Here is a 22,080-nt window from a genome sequence, read left to right as displayed (position 1 = left end):
CCTTCTGGAACAGAATAAGTTTGAAGTCCAAGGTAATACTGTACTTATTGTAACAATGATCATGAATGAAAACTCTTGAAAACCTATGTGATATAAAGAATTACTGAAATCTCACCTTTAATCATTTGACAAGACTGGCAGGAGAAATCTTGTTTTAAGAGATCACTTGCAGATGCAAGTGTTGTTGTATAGTTGTTGATTATATCTGCATGATCTACTTGTGGCCTAGAAATAAAAATCATAAAAAAGGTAATTAAATTTGTTGAATTTTTCACATGATTTTTAGTATTTCATTCATACAGGTAATGTTTAGTCTACAGTAAATCTATATACCACCCTATAATGAAGCCAGGACACTGAAACAGTAGCCAATGAGATATTCAACATTTGTCTGCCCAAATATTTCATGAATACATTGTAGGTGTTTTACAAGAACATGATAAGTATTCTTATTCGTTTGCTGTCATTCTTGGTGTATTAATCAAAAGAGTCTGGGAATGGCAGATGTACGTAAATTAGACTTGTACCTTATGCAATATCAAATTCTTTCAAAGAAACAATGTTTTTATACAAAACCCCATATTTCTATGCTAACCCACTAGTCAACAGCTCTCCAGTCCCACCAATCTGTATTGATCATGAAAGAAAGCTCACTGCACATGCCCAGACTACTATGATAATCAGCCCCAAATAAATCTCAGAAGACATGGGTAACATCCTGCAGGCAGACTTTCAAAAATGTTGCAGAATATCATGCACTGAAAGAAGGCCACTGAGCTCCAATTAATTTACAACCAATAGAAGAAGAATGCAAACTTCATAGGTTCTGAGGAACATCAGAGCATTCCTGAAAAATAAGGTAACGAAGTCAAATGAATATCTTTTTCTTGGAAACTTTAGTCTCCCTATGGCAGTGTGAAGATGAGAAACAATCTGAATTCTCCATGTTGAAGATAGGCCAGGATAGCCCTTACTGGGCAAAGGACACATTCTTCATCAAAAGAAGCCGGCAAAGTTGGAATAGAAAAAGAGGGCACTGGACAATCTTATAGCCCCAAGACTCAAGCCTTGGAAATAAAACCAGCTGCAAATGAAAAACTAATTGCTGAAGCACATTGTCATAAATGAGAGACACCCCCACAAGTCAAGGAGCTCTTTAACATGCTGGGAGGCTAGAAGGGAAAGCAAAAAATAAATGTTTAAGATACAAGTCAAACAATGAGACACTGGAAAGTGTGCTGTATAATTTTTATACATTATTTTATGATTGCATTCACTTGAAGTAATACATTTGGTTGATATGGGTCTCGGTATTTCAGTACCGTGATTTTTATTTGCAATGTGAATTACCTTATCATCTTATTTGAAAAGTGTATAAGTGACCTTATTCAAGAACCCTTGAATTTACAAATGACTTTCTTGGATCTTAACCAGACTGTCTGTCTCATTTTATCCTCTGTAATCAATCAGTAGACAAGATTCTCAAGATTAATTTAAGTATATGCTTGGATTAGAATATTCTGTGAGGAACCAGCTCCTTGTATTGACCTTTGTTTTATGCCAATACAGTAAGTAATTTGGAAGGGTATATTCTTAGGCTGCATAAAATGAAAATCAAATCATAATTTGGGGATTGGCATGAGACTTCAGAATTAACTAAAATAATAGAACAAATCTGAAATGTTCAATCATTGTCCGGGTCCACATCATGCTGGAGAAAGATTTTTTCTTGAGCAGGTTTATGACTGATAACAACAGGTTCTTAACTGTCCTTACAAAAATGGAAAGTCAGCTAAAATCAGAACAAAGGTATCAAATATGTGATATGATGGCATGTGGGGGGACCAGCCTTTTGCCTTTGTGATAAAAATAATTGCTAAAAGATAAAATATAAAATTTACAACTCTCACTATTCTCCACAATGTGCTATCACACACACACACACACACACACACACACACACATATATTATATATATATATATATATATATATATATATATATATATATATATATATATATATATATATATATATATATATATATATATATATATATATGTGTGTGTGTGTGTGTGTGTGTGTGTGTGTGTGTGTGTGTATATATGTATATATATATATATATATATATATATATATATATATATATATATATATATATATATATATATAATAATATATATATATTAGTAGGTCCTTGACTTATGGAGCACTGTAAAGTAACTCCCATAATAAGTCGATGTTTCGCCGTTATTGGCGCTTTAATGGCGCTTACAGCATCGTAACTTGATGTTGCATCAAATTATGGCACCATTAACTTGAAGCAACAACAAGTTATGGCTCTGTAAATTGCTGTTAATAGCCATAAGATCGAATCCAACGTAGGTCAGTGTCGCCATAAGTCAGTGATACACCATGTACTGTATATATATATATATATATATATATATATATATATATATATATATATATATATATATATATATATATATATATATATATATATATATATATATACAGTATATATGGTTACCCTTAGCCATCACTAGAGCATTTGAGCATCTCACTGGGTCATCCTACCCTGCTTACAATTTCAAGCAGTGCCTCTGCTACCCACCTGGTTTATATTTCAGGAAATGCACTGGCCCTGGATACTTTGTAGTGAAGTTTACAACTAACAGGATATTCCTGTTGCCCTTCTCTGACACTGGTGATATAGATCGAGTGAGATCTAAAGCTACTGTCTTGAATGACTCTTTCATCAACAGCATTTTTCCCAATGGTATTTTGTTTGTGCAGCCCTTCAGTCAGCCTTCTGGCAAATATTGCAAGTCCTGTAAAAAACTGGTGACATCTGCAAATATTTCTGGCCAACGAAAACGACTGGTTATATGGTCAATGGCATTCTCAATTCCAAAATAACCACAGACAATAGATTCATGGGCCAGTTTCATCACTTGATCACAATATATCTTTGGCACTAGGATTTTCCACACTCTCCAGCCAACTTGTCCTGGAAAACATGCTATAAAATATCATTTATAACTTCAAAGTTCCTTCACCCTTTGTGCTATATTCAGTCAATCTTAGTTCTCACCCTCTTCTTGGCTAGGCTACATTCCTTCTGCTGGCCTTCTTTTAGCAGCTCTGTGCCTACAACTTAGATGTTAGTAGCTTCTGCTGCATTAATTTCACTGGACTTGGGCTCTTGTCACAACCACTGCTGTCTTGGTACTAGCAGCCTTCTCCAAATCTATCCCTGCATCATTTTCCTATGTTGTGTCCCTTTAGTAATCTGTCCCCGTGGCCTTCTACACCACCTCAACTTTAATTATTTCCTTTGGGTCTTTATGCCTAGAATTTTTCCAAGAATGAGGGCATAAATAGGGTTATCTAGTTATACAGAACGTAGTGCTTCCTCGTAGTACAGTGTTTATTTAAATCTTTGCAAATGGATATTCATGGATACTCCTATCAGCAATTGCATAAACCCATCTCTTATCAGTTTTGGTCCTCAATTATCAAATTTGTAGGCATAATGGAACTTATACAACCTCCTCCTTACCTACAAACCTTTCAGTCTGGTAAATTATGGTGCCTCTTCCTCCACTCCACAGAGCTGCAGGCTCCAAACACAACAGGTAGTTCAGCTCCAAACACAACAGGTAGTTCAGCTCCAAACTGCCAGCCTCAGCCTTCCATCTTTGATGTAGTCTTCACACTGGGCTATGTCAACATCCTCACAAACCATGATAGCAGCCACCTCCCTTGGTTCTTCAACTACTGTAGCACTGGCTGCCTTTTCTTTTGCTTGAACCTCTGATGGTCTTTACTTGTTACAAGCTCACAGTTCCTGACTAAATGTCCTGGTTTGTCAGTTTGCTTCTGCTCATTCATCCTGCAGTCTCTAGGTCTCTGGATACTCCCACAAGACTTCTTCACAGACAACTGGTGTTCCACTTAGCTTAACCCATGAGCCTCGAAGTACCACTTCACAAGCTCCACCATCTCACTAACATCTCTTGGCATGTTGCTTTTTCCTGGAGGGATAATGCCATCTCAGTCAAACACTTGCTGAAAAACTGTTCTGTTATGAGTAAATCTGTTAAATCAACAAGCTCTTTCCTGGATTTAGGAATTTCAATTCATTTACTGAAATATCTCCGTAACCTAGGTACAAACTGATATGCTGCCTCACCTTTTCCAGTCTTAATCTTACAGAATTTCTTCCCAAATCCATCTTCAGTTATCTCATATCTCTTTAACATTGTTTTCTTTAATGTATCATAATTCACAGCCTTGTCAAAACGCATGCTAAAAAACTTGTGGATCCTTACTTGTTACTAATGGACTTAGACAAACAGCCTGCTCATCCCAAGGCCACTTGGGTCTGTGAAAATCTTTCACTGAAAGTGTCCAGATTGTCATGTTTTTCATGAAACATAGGTAACTTAGGTTTCACATTGATGATAGGAGTACTAGTGCTGCATACCTGTCCCTCTGGGTTTTTAAGGCTTACCTAGGCCTTGAGTCTTAGTACATGAAGTTCATTTTCCCCCCTGCCTTTCTGCTTCCTTACTTCCTTCTCTCTGTTTTCCTTTGCATAGGCTAAAGCTGACTGCTCACTCACAAAATATCTTGACTGCTGTCCTTCCAGTCCTTTTTCACAAGTTTTTGAAGCACTGTTGCCATGTCACTTCTATGCTACTATACAGGCTAAAAAAAAAATCACACCAAATCTCCGCCACAAATTCTCCTGGAACAGTCAATAACTCGTGTCACAATGTGAATGTGTCACAATGTGAATGGCATTTTTAGCTTTATAATATGTGATTTAAACAATGAATAAAAAGTAAAATATTAAGTTCATTCACTAACTGAAGAGGGCAATTTCGCTTCAGACTGTCCATAACTCACAATCCTACTTCACGGTCCTTACACCAATATGAGCTATCCCTTCTTATGTTGTTCTTCCGGCACTGAGCACAAGTCCTTTTTGGCCTCTTCTTTTTATCTGTAGGTGGACAATACTCAGGAAGGTGCCTGCCAATCAGCCATGAAGGTTTCGCTGCAATTCGTGGGGGCCTGCGCAAGGGAACAGGTCTTTCTTCTGCATATTTCATAATCAGTCTTTCACTAATCCTCAAAATAAACTCATGTCTTACAACCCTCCCACAAAGGGCTCTATATGTAACATAGAAATTCAGAACAGACATGTCTAACAAATGTCGAAATACTTTCTTGTAATATTTATTCATTCTACTTCTTGCGGTCGAAAAATTAACCAAGAGGTTATCGGACAAATCAACTCCGCCCATGCTTGCATTATAATCTGCAACTGCTTCCGGTTTATACATTTCTTTTCCTCTCCTACATTTCACTTTCATCATGCATTGTACTCAGAACAAATACATCCTTTTTATCTTTCCATTTCAGTACCATAAATTTTTTCCGGAATTCTGCTACTTTTTCACCTTTTTTCACTTTAGTTCCTTTTATTTTTGCTGGCACGTCCTTTCTAGTGACCCTTACAGTACCGATAGTGTCAGTTTCTTCATCAACAAGTGCATCTGCCAATGTTGGACTTGTATAAAAATTATCTGCATATAAACAATAGCCCTTGTTCAAAAGAGGGTCCATAAGAGAGGAAACAATCCTACTAGACAGGAAGATCCATATACTTTTCCATGTGGAGCATCACTATATTGTGATCGAAAATAATAAGTAAAAAAGCCACAATAATATAATTGATAAATTGTATATTGTAAGATACAAAAATATACAAAAAATGGGATAAAAACGAGGGAGCTTTCGACCGTTTGCGCAACGGTCCTCTTCAGCCAACTGAATCAAAATACTAGTTTTTTTTTTTTTTTTTAAAGACACGTTGAAAAAAATTTTGGTGATAGTCGATCCAGGAAATCATCGAACTCTCTTTCAGTGTGGACTTGGCAGTTACGTAATGGCTGTTTCCCCGTATCTGTGGGCCAACCGTTGTGATCTTCTTAACGGCTGTCGTTCGAGCGTACGGTGCTCATCACTGGTGACTAGGTGGTTCGTGGGTGGAGAACGACTTTCAGCATCGGTGCCTGTTGTTTCTGCGACAACTGCCACTTCGACAACTGAAAAAGTTCCATATATAATCAGTAGAACTTTCACAAAGTTCATAAAACTTTATTCCAAACCTTTTACGTTTAGCTGATATATACTGAACCCCTGATAAATTTCCCTTTCATCCTAACAGAAAGGTTCCTACTTGGAATGTAATTGTTCATAAATTTCTTCAAAATAAGACCAGTGAATGGCTTTATTTTTGCTAACTTTCTTCCTGGTCCATCTGTTATAGTACTATTGTCAACCAAATGCAAGAATTTATACAAGTCAAAACTACGCCCCCTCATTGCCCTTCGAAAAAAAGGGGAAGAAACGCTCTCTCGTCTTGAGAAATACATTGAATTATCACACTTAGAATCAAAGCTCTGTAAAATAAGTAGACCTATAAAGACTCATTTCGCTTGCACAAGGGTCAAACCATCTATGTACTTGTGATTGTGGTGACAAATGTTCTACATTCTCAACTAGAAACTGATTTGCAAATCTATTTGTTTCTTTCACGAGGTAATCAATGATTTCATCATCAAAATATTTCTCAAAATATTCTAATGGGTTCGCTTTACCCTCAAACGTAAATTTCACGCCGGGATCAGCAACAAAAGCAAAGGGATCTCTCTCTCTCTCTCCCCGTCACTCTCGTCGTCCAGTCACTAGGCAATGAAAAGTCATCTTCACTCCTGCTATCGGAAAGTTTGTTTCTTTAATATCCTCACCCCTGGAGGATTCAGAACTAGAGCTCTCATCATCAGATAGGTCATCAATATCAGACTCCTCATCTAGATTGATTTCACCTAAAGAAATACGCCTCCTCTTTAGGACATTCATTGTGAAAGAAGCAAGAAATAAAGACGTCTCGATAAACGCCTGAAGTGTACTGAAAGAAAACCAGCTTTCTAGCTTCAAGTGCCCACCAGAAAAACGTTGCCATGCAGCAAATAAGTTTCCATTTACAGCTTACGTGTGCTGAGAGTGTTACCAAATGATGTTCCTAAACTTTCTACACGAGTAAACGTATTATTACGGGACTGACGGCTTGACACGTACATTTAAAGTCTTGAACGTAATATCCCGTTGAAGGCGGTACCAAGTAGGTCGTGGTAAACGTATTATTACATGGGTGATGCTTAACAGGTTAAACACTATTACACGTATACTTGCAATTAAATACACAAAACAGCCAAACACAATGCTTTTAACAGCTAAATATAAAAGCAACAAAACATAATATCCTTCTATATAATACACATTTCCACTTTACGTAAATTTAGAAAGAATACATAAAACTATACCACAACTTACGGAAAAGTACAGTCTCTCTTATCGAAGTTTCGACATACTCCCCCCCCCACCACAAGAAAAATTTATGCCTACATTATTTACAATAGTCCTGTTCTTAACAATGTCTTTCTGGCTTCTGCAGCTATTTCAGCAGTCCTTCTGTTCGGGCAGGTGCTTCACTGAATGTCTTATATCTCAGGATTAATTTACCTTATCTCCTGCCACAGCTCTAAGGGGAATAAGTTAATTACAGGTCTCATGAGCTGGCTATGGGCCATCCTTGGAGTAGCCACTCTTGGGACCCTGTCTTGCCCCATATGCAACTTGATCATTTGGCCCAACTTCCACTTGATCCTTGGCCCCTCGCATGAATGAGGACTACTTCCCCTGTCTTGGGCCAAGAGCCATGCATCGTTCCTACTCGATGGGTCTCTTAATGTTGTTAAATACTCCCTCTCCCATCTTTTCCACAGGTTGCCACACAACCTGTATACATACAGGAATCTTTTCTCAGTGAACTCTCTCCGTCCATAGGTAGGGTCACCAGAGATCTCTTCCAATTTATTACTTCTCTTGGAAAGGACTTAAGCTTTCTTCCAAGAATTAAATGGTTAGGGGTTAAAATTTCCAATTGATTCAAATCCCTGGGTGTGTAACTTAATGGTCTATCATTGACGATTCCTTCTAGTTCTACCAGTATACAGGTCAGTTCTTCAAAACTGGGCAAGTCTTGGCCTACAATCTTTTTTATGCATGACTTAAAAAGTCCTATCAGACTTTCCCATAAAGCACCAAACTACAGTGCTCTCGCTGGAATGAACTCCCAGTTACACTTTATATCTAACAGATGTTCCTTTACCCTGGGATCCTCCAACATGGTCTTATGATATTCTGATGCCGCTACAAACGTGGTGGTGCTGTCACTCAACATGAGTGCTGGGAGACCTCTTCTGCTGCAGAACTTTCTAAAATTCATGAGGAACGAGTCACAGAACTGGTTATCAACTAGTTCCATACGTATGCCTCTGGATATTGGGCACATAAATAAGATGATATAAGCCTTCTCAGGGCTCTGTCCCTTTTCCATAACCCATAATATGCTGGTGTAGTCCACACCTGTGGTATTAAAAGGTTGCTTACATTGCACCCTGAACTCAGGTAACGGAGGAACTATATCGGGCCCATATGGCCTCCCCTGCATTCTCTCACAAATAACACAATGTAATATACTCTTAGTTAGTTGCCTTATCTGTGGGATCCAGAACTCCTGCCTGACACTCATCACAGTTGCATTTACACCCATATGAGTATTAGCATCATGATGTTCTTTAATAATTACCTGAGTAACATAGCAACTCTTTGGCAGTAGTACAGGAAACTTAGCAGCTTCGGGTAACTGTGCGTGTTCTAGTCTACCCTTACACCTTATTACCCCATTGTCCAAGTAAAGGTTCAACTGGTGTATGAGAGCTAGTTTTGGTTTTCTTGCGCCCTTCAGCAAACTCTCATATTCCTCTTGGAAAAATTCCTTTTCCATGAGAGCAATAGCCTTATCCCTTGCCTCTTGGAGCTCTTCCAAGGTCAATTCACCATGTTTCTTCATATTGGTTGAACTCCTACAATTATTCAAAAACCGTAGAATCCATGCTGTGGTCCTATAGCCCTTTTTAACATTGCTGAATCTTTCCCAATTCAGCAAGTGAGTATCACCACTCAGGTTGTCCCCTACAGTACTGACCAAAATGTTCTCTTCCCTACCCTGCACAAGTGTTCCACCAACCCATGACATATCTATTGGCCAAGAGGAATTTTTTTAACCAAGGGGTCCCTCCCACCTGAAAGAACTAGTCAAGATCATTTCTGTCTTTTTCCTGTGTGTCAACCAGTCACTGGGATTATCATCCACAGGCACATAGGAAAAGACCACCTCTGGAATTAAGAGTTTATTTCCTGTACTCTATTTTTCACAAATACAGGGAGAACACTTTTCAATACTAGCCGACTTAGAGCGACTTTAATGTCCGACCAAACGAACAGTTCAACAAACTCATCCTTCTCAAAGGATTCTTTAATAAATTTGGCCATTCTTGCTACTAGCAACAATGCCATCAACTCAAGTTTTGTATCAGTTAATTCTTAAATTGGGCACTACTCTTGCGTTTGCCACCATTAAATAAGAGTTTTCGTTCTTAACTCTACATGCTAACTCACTGGCATCGCAGCATATGTGTAAGGAGTCCCCTTCCCCTAGGCTAGTATTCCTAGGAAAGGAAATATCAAGACATTTTTCCAAGTCTTTGAATAACTCAACCAATTGTTTCTGTAATGGGTCTGGGAGTTGTTCATCCCAATCCAGTTGGTGCTTCCACAAATTCTGCAGGTATATCCTTACCCTAAACTGCAGTAGAACTTTGAGTAGGTCAGCTGTCCACAAACAATCGTTCAAGCTTAACCCACTTTTCCCCTGTCTGACCAAGCAGTCAAATACCATCCTAAAAGCAGTTGTTGCCCTGTCCTTTTTAACAACATGATGTGCCAAGAAATGACAGTTTTCCTCAGTTTTAAAATATTCCACTCTCTCTATGAATCTCCCATCCTCCTGATCCTTCAGGATTTTCTGGTAGTGTTCTAGATACTGAGTGTCCTTCCGAAACTTGACACACTGTTGCTTTAATCTGTTCAAAGCCAATTCAAGTTGGAAGTTAATCTCCTTTTATTACTTTTCCAAGGCAATGCCACACCTACATACTGTTTCTCAATTTCAGAATAGGTTACAGTACTCTCAAAGTTCTCCAATACTTTCTGTTCCTGTTCTGTTATCTTACTGCAGTCAATGCCTAGATGATCTAAACTCCATAAAGTTTCAACGAGCTTCCCTTGGTTTCTTTAAATGAGTAGCCCCTTCGGCCATAGTTATGTTGTTGGTTTCAACTGCCAGTTTTAATATGGAAACATGAGTCTCCTTGGTTGGAGGAGGACTACAGGTTCCGGCTACTTAACCAAATATGTACAATGTTGTACACATTGTCAACCCTTATTAACAATTCTATAGGCAATTGTTTCTCTACGAGTAGATCAAAATCTTTATCAGCCAAGCTGATTTTCGTTCTACACAACGACCTTATGGTCTTCTTGCCGTTGAATTTCTTTGTATATTCTGGTAGCTTGTCTACCACTACACAATCCATATTTATTAACCTACTCGGTGAGGTACAGTGATGTTCACCATTTCATACTCCTTAACTGTTGTAGAAGTTAAGTAACCTCTCAATGATATATTTTCAACTCCCTTGCTCTTATAGTGGAGTCCCTCAAGAGCAGATTCCTTTATAAATGATCTCTCAGCACAGGTGTCCAACAACCCCCTCTTTCACACAATGCGGCCTCTTTTACCCTTCAGGGTTATTGTGACTGTAAGTAAGATAGACTTCCTAGTCCTCTTATTTCCCTGTCCTGTATCTGTCAGAAAGAGTGTTCCAACTTGTACCCAACCTACCTTAGACTTATTTGGTTGGTTTCGATTACATATAGCACTATGATGTCTAACAGTGCAGCTGTTGTTACAACCTTGCCTGAAATGTTTATTGGATGTGCATATGAAACATAAGCCCAGAGTTCTAAATAGTTCTATCTTTCCTCCTCTGGTTACATAGGATTTACAATGTGTCCATATATGATTGCCTCCATAAAAAGCACATCCTCTAACCTGGTTTACCTTGGCTTTGTTTGTATTTTCTTTAGGCCTTACCAATGTTTTTTTCGGTCTCACAGATTGCCCTTGTTCTACTGCGAAAGCACATACTGTTGTTAATGTATTAGTTTTCACTGGTTTGGTCTATGGAAAAAGCCCTCAAACTGTTTATTTGTTCTTCAAGATATTTTTTAAAGGTGTCAAGTTTAAGCCAATCTTCTCCACGCCTTCATTTTATTATTTCACTTACATTACTAGGTAGTTTGACATAGAGCAAGATGGTATACAATTCACTCAGTTCCAGCTGTTCACTTTCCAATGATCTTATGCAGCATTCAGATCTTGCCCTGAAACCTTGTAGCAACTGTGTATCTACCTTGGGAGTCTCAGTCTGGAATAGTTTCTTTTAACAAGTACTGCTTGCAAATATTTATCACCTTCTAATTTGAAGCCAGATATCATTTCTAGAGCCTTACCTTCTAATAGGCCTTCAAATAGGAAAACTTCTGTATTTTCTCAAAATCAGTACGTTGGTGTACTGATACTTCATAAACTTCCCAAAATGAATTCCATTCCAATACATCACCATCAAAATGTCTGAGGTCTAATTTATTTAACTTTACACTAGCTTTAACAGGCAATATTGGTGCACTAGGTTCACCACTTACAGCTAGAAGACTCGTGATAGAGGAGTTTAATCTATGAATTTTGGTGCCTACCTTTATGTTATATTCAGCTTGATTCATAATTTGGTCAGGTTGTCCTCCAGGATCCATTAGATCCAATATTTCATTATCCAATTCCTGGATTTTCTGCAAAAATTCCTTCAAGGAGTCTCTCAATGAAGAAATACTACTGATATCACCAGTATCAATAGTGGTTTCAATCTTTTTGACCAGTTAGTTATCACATACTTAACCCCCTGCCCCATCTCCTCTTTAATTCACCCATGTCAGACATCTTAGCCTATAATTTACCAACACTAAAATATATAAGTTCTTAATACTAAAACGGTGTACAAGCTGCCAGCTCCAAAAAAATTTATATCGCACTAGCAAATATAGTATTTAGAAGTTGGCCACACCTCTTCAAATTAATCAGTGGTAGATCACTACCAATTATATTATATATATGTGCCTTTGACTAAACACATACATATATATAATGGGCAACATAGGGTTTTATTTCAAATTAAATTTCACTTGAGTATCTCATAATCCTACTTCTTATCCATTTCAGGCTAGGCTAACATGTGACTAATTCTAAAATGGCAGCCACCATCAGCCAGTCACGTTTTTATCTTTATCACCAAATAACACAACAATTCTTAAAATTTCAGATAACAAACAATCACTGCGATCCTGGTCATGGCACTAATTCATTCCGACTCGTTCAGAATAAGTATAGTATTTCAAATCGTAAATGTACTAACCTAATCGTAGCCTAAGTTTTATGCTATGACAGCCAGGTTACTTCAACTATATTATTCTAACCCACAATCAAAATCATATTGCGTTGTGTACATTATCTAAGACATAAATGGTACAAAGTTACTGTTAGTTCAAATGGTGTATTTGATATTCTTAGCCTGCATTGAGTTTGGGATTGGCATGAGCACAGTCTCCACTTCGTAACCCTCATCCAAACCACACTCCAAGAAATTCTCATTACATTTAGATATGCATATCTCTCTAAAGGAAATCTCCCTAAATGAACTTATGATGAAAAGGAATATTTAAGTGGATTTGAAGGCACCAACAACTATGGCTGAATCCTGAGTCCTTCCTAAGTACAGCTACATTGTACCAAAGCTGTAACAAGACTGACTTCACAACTGTCACTGACCAACCCCAAACGTTTGTCTAACAACTGAAACAACAAACAGCCGATGACCAGTACTTGAGCATTGTTACACATATGCTTACAATTAAATACACAAAACAGCCAAACACAATGCTTTTCAAAACCAAATACAAACATAACAAAACATAATATCCTTCTTCTACATATTACGCATTTCCATTTTATGTAAATTTAGAAAGAATACATAAAACTATACCAGAACTTGCAGAAAAGTACAATTTCTCTTGTCGAAGTTTCAAAACTGAGACATGTCACATGAGAAGCAAGGGTTGGCGGTCCTGTGAAAAAAGCGAGCAGGAAAATGGACGTCCGATCACTACTAAGACCAAAACACAAGTGAGAGCAAACCTGGGAGTGCCAGATTTATTAATAATTGCAAACCTCAGCTTGTTAAATGCTCTGGCCCTTTATCATATTGTGAATTAACTAAAGCAAAGACTAAATTGTACGGCTGACGGCGAGGCCAGGGCGCCTAAGAGCCCAATATGGCTGCTACTTCGGGTAGTGACTTCCAATCAGTGTAGTAGCTCTCTCTCGGCAACCTGTAACGACGCGAGACATTCTGGCTACAGAGAGAAATGATACAGGAAAGACAAAATGAGAGGATTATGCAATGTGGCCAGCCATTTGCACTTCGTTTCTATGGGAGCAGCCATCCTATGAGCGAGGGTTAAGCCCTGAGTATATGTGTACATATATATATATATATATATATATATATATATATATATATATATATATATATATATATATATATATATATATATATATATATATATATATATATATATAATATATATATATATATATATATATATATATATATTATATATATATATATATATATATATGGCCAGCCATTTGCACTTCGTTTCTATGGGAGCAGCCATCCTATGAGCGAGGGTTAAGCCTGAGTATATGTATACATATATATATATATATATATATATATATATATATATATATATATATATATATATATATATATATATATATATATATATATATATATATATATATATATATATATATATATATATATATATATATATATATATATATATATATATATATATATATATATATATATATATATATATATATATATATATATATATATAATATATATATATATATATATATATATATATATATATATATATATATATATATATATATATATATATATAAATATATTCATGATATCAGCTTGTTAAAAGTATGGCAGTCCATGATTTTGATATATTACTATTCTAGTTATAAAGTGTTCTGTGTATTAATAATAATTGTTGAAATATCATATGTAATGTGGTGTCAGATCTCAAAAGAGTTAGTGATTTAGAGAACTTAACAGCGTGATTTAGAATTAATAATGCATTTTAATAATAACATAGTATGTGATCACGCATTTTGTCCCCAAACAACAAGTGTTCTGTACTCGTGATTTCGCATGTCGTGTTTTGGTTCAGTTGTCATCGTAAAAGATAACATGTTAACAAGTGAGGGAATGGAAATTGAGTCGTGTTAGGTTTTGTCTCATATGAGAAGAAGACGAATGATTTCACAATGTTTCATGTACTGCTCTGAAAACAAACTTTGGTTCTTCATCTTGTTTTGAAAGCGTGTTGTTTGTGGCTAGCCAGCTGCCGTCTGTTTTGATCGTGTTGAAATTTCATTAAGAGCTTTGTTCCATGTGATTTTCTGCTTGAGTCATATGCCTTTTTGAGAGTAAATGCACATATCTTGATCGATTACATCATATTTTGTAAGACTGCATTACTCTGCTCACGTATCGTTCTGACGTCGTCTGATTGTTTCATTTCTTGCTGAAATCCTAAAGTTTGTTCATTCTGATTTTAGACACCATTCACGTGGTTCTCTCTCTCTCTCTCTCTCTCTCTCTCTCTCTCTCTCTCTCTCTCTCTTCAAAAGAGAGAAATTATTAACGTAACATATTTGTGTGGTCACTTGTATTAATCTTAGCTTTTGAGATCTGAATGTCGGAAAAGTGTGTAATAGTGCCTAACAAAAAAATGTTTTGTGAATCTCAAGCAGCTGCATTTCAAGTGATTTTTTGAAAGTTTTCACAAGCTTGTCGAAGGTAAAGTGAATTTTACTTATTATTACCATAGTATAACAAGGTATATTGAGAAATTTTTGCCTAAGTGAAATTGTTTTGGTAAATTTTTTTATGTATTTTTGTGTGTTCTTGTTTGCAATCTCTTGATTTTTCCCTTTTTGTATATTGGTGATATAACATTTATTTACTTAACATTTTAAATATTTCTTAATAGTTTAATGTTGCTTACTTGATTTAATTATCATTTATCAAGATTTTCTTTTCAAATCTTTTGCAGTTCTTAATAGTTTAAATTTTGCTTGATTAACTTGGTTTCTTGATAAATTAAAGATTTTGTGTTTAGTTTTGTTTAATAATTTAACTCAAGAATTAATTAAATTTTGTGTTTTTTAAAGTAACAGTAAATTTTTTTACACTGTGAGTTATAGTTATAAATTCTGAATTTAAAAATGAATTTTTGTATTTACAATTTTTAAAAACAGTGTTCCATTTATTGACCACCCATGAATAGGATTATTTGTGTGCATAAGGCAAAGTGATAAACATGTTTGTTCCTTTAGTTTTGCTGAAGTGAATTAAAACCAGGGAAACAGTTAAAGTTGTTTCATGGAGTGATGCCTTTTTACTCTAGTATATTTCCTGTTTGATTGTTGATACCTCACACTTGTTTTGATAAACTTAGTTTGATTTTTCATGTGATTAATATGCTTTTTAAGGGATCACTGTTACCTTTAGAGTACTCAGTTGTAAGTTTTATTGTCATCTGGCTGAAGTGAGGTAAATTTTTGAATTCTGTGATTAGTTGTGTAATAACCAGGTACTTGGAACTCATCATGACAATAAAACTTGGTGCCCAGACCCAGGAACAAAACAAAATATCACTCTGGTTTATGAGTTAGACTAGTGGTGTTAGGGATATATTTTGATGGGAGAGTGACCACATAATTATTTTTGCATTGTATTGTGAGTTATTTAATTGAGTAACTTAGAGAACATGGCTCTGTTCAGTGTGCAGAAGTTTTTAGCAGCTCCTTTCATCCAAGAGTTATCTGAATCCAACCTGACTAACACACAATGGACTGCTTTAGCAGTGGCATGTGGAGGGTTAATGTGGCTAGTGGTATGATTAAGGCACAAGTTATCTGTGACACCGTCTAACCCCTATCCAAGGTATTCAAGAGCCTGTATTTGATGTTATAAGAGTGCAAAAGTTAATTCCAAAGTTTACAGAAGAAGCTCCAGGTGAGTTTTTTTATCACTTTGCAAAAGTGGCTTCAGGTATGGGATGGCCAGAAGATAAATGGCCAGTCTTGGTACAAAGTGTTCTCATTGGTAAAGGGAGAAGTGCCTATTTAGCCTTATCTGCTGATCAGTGTAAAGAGTACAAGGTACTCAAACACAATGTGCTACAAGTTTACCAGATGGCCCCTGACTATTGCAATAAAAGATTCAGATCTTTAAGAAAGGATGACAAGATGACTTTCTTGGATTATGCCTACTAAGTAAGATGTTTCAAACGATGGTTGGAGGCTGCTAAAGTTAAATCTATGGACAAACTTGAGGAGTTAGTAGTCCTACAGCAATATCTTAGAGAAATTCCTGTACACATAAGAGCCTATTTAAGAGAGAGAGAGAAGTTAAAAAACTTGACAAAGCATCTACATTGAGTGAGGATTATAATATCATTTGTAGCAAAAGGAATTATAATGTCAAGTACCAGAACCAACAACGCACAGGTTTTGGGTCTCCTCCAAATTTCAGGAACATTACAACTGGGAATCCTTCTAGTGGCTATGCCAGTACAAAGCCAGGTAATACCCCTCAGCAACTGAATGGCAAATCCTCACCATCCAGTTTCTCAAGACAGATACAGAAGACTAATGTTGTCTGCTTCAAGTGTGGAAGAGCAGGACACTACAGTCGAGACTGTTATCAGACACAACAGCAGAACAAGCCATCTGGTCAAGTAGTTAAAGGTAACCAGGTGAAACAATCTACGAAGAGCAGCGTGGGGAAGACTGAGACAGTTGAGAAGGCTGAGACTAAATATGTTGAGTGTTTAGCAACCAATGGAAATGTAACTTCAAGCAGTGAGTGGATGAGCAGCTTGGAGGCTTTTAAGCCATATATCTATGAAATTATGCCAGCAACTCAAGGAGGGAGTGTGCAGGTACCAGTCAAGGTATTACATGATACGGGAAGTAACCGTAGTGTGGTAGTTTGTGGTGCTCACCCACAGTTGGAGAAGAATCTTACTGGAGATTCAGCTATTTTGAAGGGTATATGAGGAGAAGAGGTAACTCCTATATGCTGCTTGCACCTGTCCTGTGAATTGGTGACAGGGAATGTTGATCTTGCTGTAAAGGACTCACTAGCTGTTGAAGGTGTACATGTTTTATTGGGTAATGAAGTTGGTGGTGCACCATTTGTTCCTTGTCCTATAGTGACAGACAGAGAGTTGAGGATTAGTCCTACAGTAGATTTAGAGAAGAAAAACCCCCACCTTTTCCAAGTTGTGTAACTACCAGGAGTATGAAGAGAACTATGTCTACAAGTGAAGAGACCAGCACCAGAAGACTGAAGTGAAGGATCTTTGAGCTTCGAAGAGCTGTTCCAGGAGAGTGAAGTTTCTCCTAGTGTTAGTACTGAAGAGATTTCCCAAGAAGATGAGGATCCTGTTGTTATTGAAGAGACTCCAAGTAGTCAGAGTGTTCCTGAAGATAGTGAAATTACAGTTAATAGATATTGAGAGTTCAGCCCTTGAAGGTGGTCAAGTGACTAGAAAGAAGCTAATGGAACTGCAGAGGAAGGATACAACGTTGGCTAATTTGTTCTTCAGAGTTGTTTTTCAAGAAGAGATGCAACAAACTCATTTCTAATGAGGAAGCATCAACCTGCAGATATACCAGGAAATGCTGAGTGGGGTGAATATCATCAAATTTTGATTCCTTATTCATTGAGGAAACAAGTGATAGCAGTAGCGCATGAGTCTGGACAAATGGGAATCAGGAAGACTGTAAGAGACTGTGATGCGGTCTCTTTCAAGCGCACGTGTGTGTGCGTCACCCATCGGAGGGAACAAGACAAAAACGAGAGTATCCCGTTTTCTCTCTCTCAAGGAATGCAACTTCTACCATACAATATTTCCGTCTGTTTCTCCCTAACCATTGTTGTCTCAATTTATGTACAATCACCACTACTTGCTTTGCCATGCAAGCATTCTAATCATGTATTCATAATGTTCCACCTAATCTTCTGTATCAAACTATATGTATGTTTCTGTTTGTGAAGATGCCAAACGTCTCGCCATTTCACATATATTATGCTACTGCATTGCATCCATTAATCTGTCTCGAATCTCATGCAATTGGCCATATGTGGAATTTCCTTGCCTTCCCATTGATATATGTTTTATCATTGTACGTTTATTATGTCTCTCACAATCACCACCTGTTTGTCTGCCGACAAACAGAGATGTCCAAAACATTACCTTTGTTTTGCCCTGTCTGTGTGTAGAAACTACTTTGCGGCTCGCACCAGCCAATAACAACTTCAAAGATTCTGTACATTCATTCAGTAAGGAACCACCAATAAACCAGACAACACCCAGCCAGTATGTCACTGAATCCGATCCTTATACCGGTGACATACTCCCTTCCCCAAGCAAGGCGTCGATGCGGAAATCATCTTGCTGACAATTGGAATGGGCGCAAAGGGCTTGGGCTTTGGGCGGGTAGGATGCTGAAGGGTGGCGCTGGCCAGCAGGAACTTGAGGAGTAAGGTAGCGGGTTGAAGGGTACATTGCTCCTTCATTGGTCAGGTCGTCCGGTACGAGTTCGGGGGCGGTGGCAGGCTTCCTGGAGGAGGCGTCCAGGGTTCCTGTGGTGAGGTGGGTAATCTCGGAGGGTCGGACATCTACTGAGAACTAGGGAACGGCTGGAAGCGGGGAGGTGACGAAGGGTTCATTGGCACGTGGGTCGTCAACTTGGGTCGGACGTCTGCCATCGGCTCTTTCGCTGGTCACTCCGAGATCACGAGTGTAAGGATGGTATAGAGTGACATACTGGCTGGGTGTTGTCTGGTTTATTGGTGGCTCCTTGCTGAATGAATGTACAGACTCTTCGAAGTTGTTATTGGCTGGTGCGAGCCGCAAAGTAGTTTCTACACACAGACAGGGCAAAACAGAGGTAATGTTTCGGACATCTGTGTTTGTCGGCAGACAAACAGATGGCGATGGTGGGAGACATAATAAATGTACAATGATAAAACATATATCAATGGAAAGGCAAGGAAATTCCACATACGGCCAATTGCATTAGATTCGAGACAGATCAATGAATACAATGCAGTAGCATGATATATGTGAAATGGTGAGACGTTTGGCATCTTCACAAACAGATACATACATACAGTTTGATACAGAAGATTCGGTGGAACATTATGAGTACATGATTAGAATGGTTAGGGAGAAACAGACAGAAATATTGTATAGCAGAAGTTGTGTTCCTTGAAGGAGAGAAAACGGGATGCTCTCGTTTTTGTCTTGTTCCCTCCGATGGATGACACACACACACATGTGCGCTCGAAAAAGACCGCGATGCGGTCTCTTACAAGACTGTTGAGATGATTATGAAGTATTTTTTCTGGCCTTGACTTCACAAGGATGTTAGCAGGTTTCACAGAGAGTGTCACACATGCCAAATAGCCGGAAAATCGAATTAAACCATTCAGAAAGCCCCACTACAACCCATAGAAGTTAGAAGGAGAACCCTTTGGAAGGTGATTATAGATGTGGTTGGGCCACTTCCAAAAACAAAGAAAGGAGAAGAATCTCTGTTAACATTAATGTGTCCAGTGATATCCTGAGGCAATTCCTGTAAGAAGGATAAGGACAAAGGTAATTGCTGAGAAGTTGATGGAGTTTTTCTTCAAGTTTGGAATACCAGAAATTGTGCAAAGTGACAGAGGAATGAACTTTACTTCAAAATTGTTCCAGGATGTGATGAACTTGTTAGGCATAAAACAACAGCTATCAGCTGCTTATCATCCAGAGACTCAAGGAGCCTTGGAAAGGTTCCATCAGACTTTGAAAAGTATGTTAACTAAGTATTGTTATGAATCAGGAAGAGAATGGGATGCTGGTTTACCCTTGATGTTGTTTGAAGTTAGGAATGCTTATCAAGAAAGTATGGGATGTTCACCTAATCAGATGATTTTTGGTCAAAATGTGAGAGGTCCATTGAAGATTCTTGTAGAGAATTGGGAGGAAAATCAAGAGGAAATCCAAGGAGAATATGTGAAGAATTTGAGGAAAAGATTGAGATATTAGAAAATTCTCTTTAGAAAATCTGAAAATAAGTCAAGAGAAAATGAAAAGAAGATTTGATGCTAAGACTAAGCTAAGAGGTTTTAGTGTAGGACAGCAAGTTCTAGTGTTCTTACCAGTGAAAAGATGTCCCTTTACCAATAAATTTCAAGGTCCTTCTAGGAAAACAGAGAAGTTAAGTGATCGAACTTATGTGATTGAAACACCAGGAAGAGGGAAACGACAGAGGAGGATACATGTGAATCTTTTGAAACCTTACTTCTCAGAGACTAAAACTGATTTTGTAACCATACTGTGTAAAAATAGAGAACATTTTTGGAAAGAACAATGAAAGTGTAGAAGATTATTTATCCCATTGTGAAACACTGGATTCAAACCCAGGATAATTAATCTTCTTGGGGAAGGAATTTCATGATATTGCCTTGTAAAAAGTATAGCATTCCAGGATTTTGATATATTTACTATTGTAGTCTTAATCTGTTCGGTGTAATAATAATAATTGCTGAAATATCATATGTAATGCGATTTCAGATCTCAAAAGAGTTAGTGATTTAGATAACAGCATAATTTATAATTAATAATGCGTTTTAATAATAACACAGTCTGTGATCACGCATTTTGTCCCCCAGCAACTAGTGGTCTGTACTCGTGATTTTGTATGTCGTGTTTTGCTCAGCTGTCATCACAAAAGATAATGCGTTAACAAATGAGGGAATGACAATTGAGTCATGTAAGATTTTGTCTCATATGAGAAAAAGAAGAATGATTTCGCAATGTTTCATGTACTGTTCTGAAAACCAACTCTGGTTCTTCATCCTGTTTTGAAAGCGTGCCGTTTGTGGCTAGCCAGCTGCCATCTGTTTTGATCGGGTTGAGATTTCGTTAAGCGCTTCATCCCATACGATTCTCTGCTCGAGTCATATGCCTTTTTGAGAGTAAATGCACATATCTTGATCGATTACGTCATGTTTTGTAAGATTGCGTTACTCTGATCACGTATTGTTCTGACATTGTCTGATTGTTTCATTTCTAGCTGAAATCCTAAAGTTTGTTCATTCTGATTTTAGAGACCATTCATGTGGTTCTCTCTCTCTCTCTCTCTCCCTCTCTCTTCAGAAGGGAGAAATTATTAACATAACATGTTTATGTGGTCACTGGTATTAATATTAACTTTTGAGATCTCAATGTAGGAAAAGTGTGTAACAGCACCTAACAAAAAAGTGTGTTTTGTGAATCTCAAGCAGCTGCATTTCAAGTGATTTTTAAAAGTTTTCACAAGTTTGTGTAGGGTAAAGTGAATTTTACTTATTATTACCATGGTATAGTAAGGTATATTGAGAAATTTTTGCCTAAGTGAAATTGTTTTGGTAACTTTTTTGTGTATTTTTGTGTGTTCTTGTGTTTCCAATCTCTTGATTTTTCCCTTTTTGTATATTGGTGATTTAATATTTATTTACTTAACATTTTAAATATTTCTTAATAGTTTAACATTGCATACTTGATTTAATTTTCATTTACTAAGATTTTCTTTTCAAATCTTGTGTAAATCTTCATAGTTTAAATTTTACTTGATTAACTTGATTTCTTGAAAAATTAGAATTTGCAGTTAGTTTTCTTTAATAATTTAACTCAAGAATTAATTAAATATTGTATTGTTTTCAAGTAATAGTACATTTTTTCAGATTGTGAGTTCTCGTTATAAATTTTCAATTTAAAAATAATTTTTATA

At 37.1% G+C, this 22,080-nt stretch overlaps 1 protein-coding gene across 1 annotated transcript in view; it reads right to left on the bottom strand.

The window, feature by feature from the left end:
- The window catches only part of LOC136836355 (uncharacterized), a 450,152-nt gene that overhangs the window by 56,338 nt on the left and 371,734 nt on the right, over positions 1 to 22,080 (bottom strand). Inside the window, exon 10 of the mRNA XM_067100539.1 lies at positions 116 to 225. Coding sequence (XP_066956640.1) covers positions 116 to 225 — 110 coding nt within the window. The remainder of the gene's footprint in view (positions 1 to 115; positions 226 to 22,080) is intronic.

Source organism: Macrobrachium rosenbergii, chromosome 56 (genome assembly GCF_040412425.1).
Source record: "Macrobrachium rosenbergii isolate ZJJX-2024 chromosome 56, ASM4041242v1, whole genome shotgun sequence".
Classification (NCBI taxonomy): Eukaryota; Metazoa; Arthropoda; class Malacostraca; order Decapoda; family Palaemonidae; genus Macrobrachium; species Macrobrachium rosenbergii.
The sequence above is the reverse complement of the archived record's forward strand: the minus strand, read 5'-3'. Positions and strand labels throughout refer to the sequence as shown.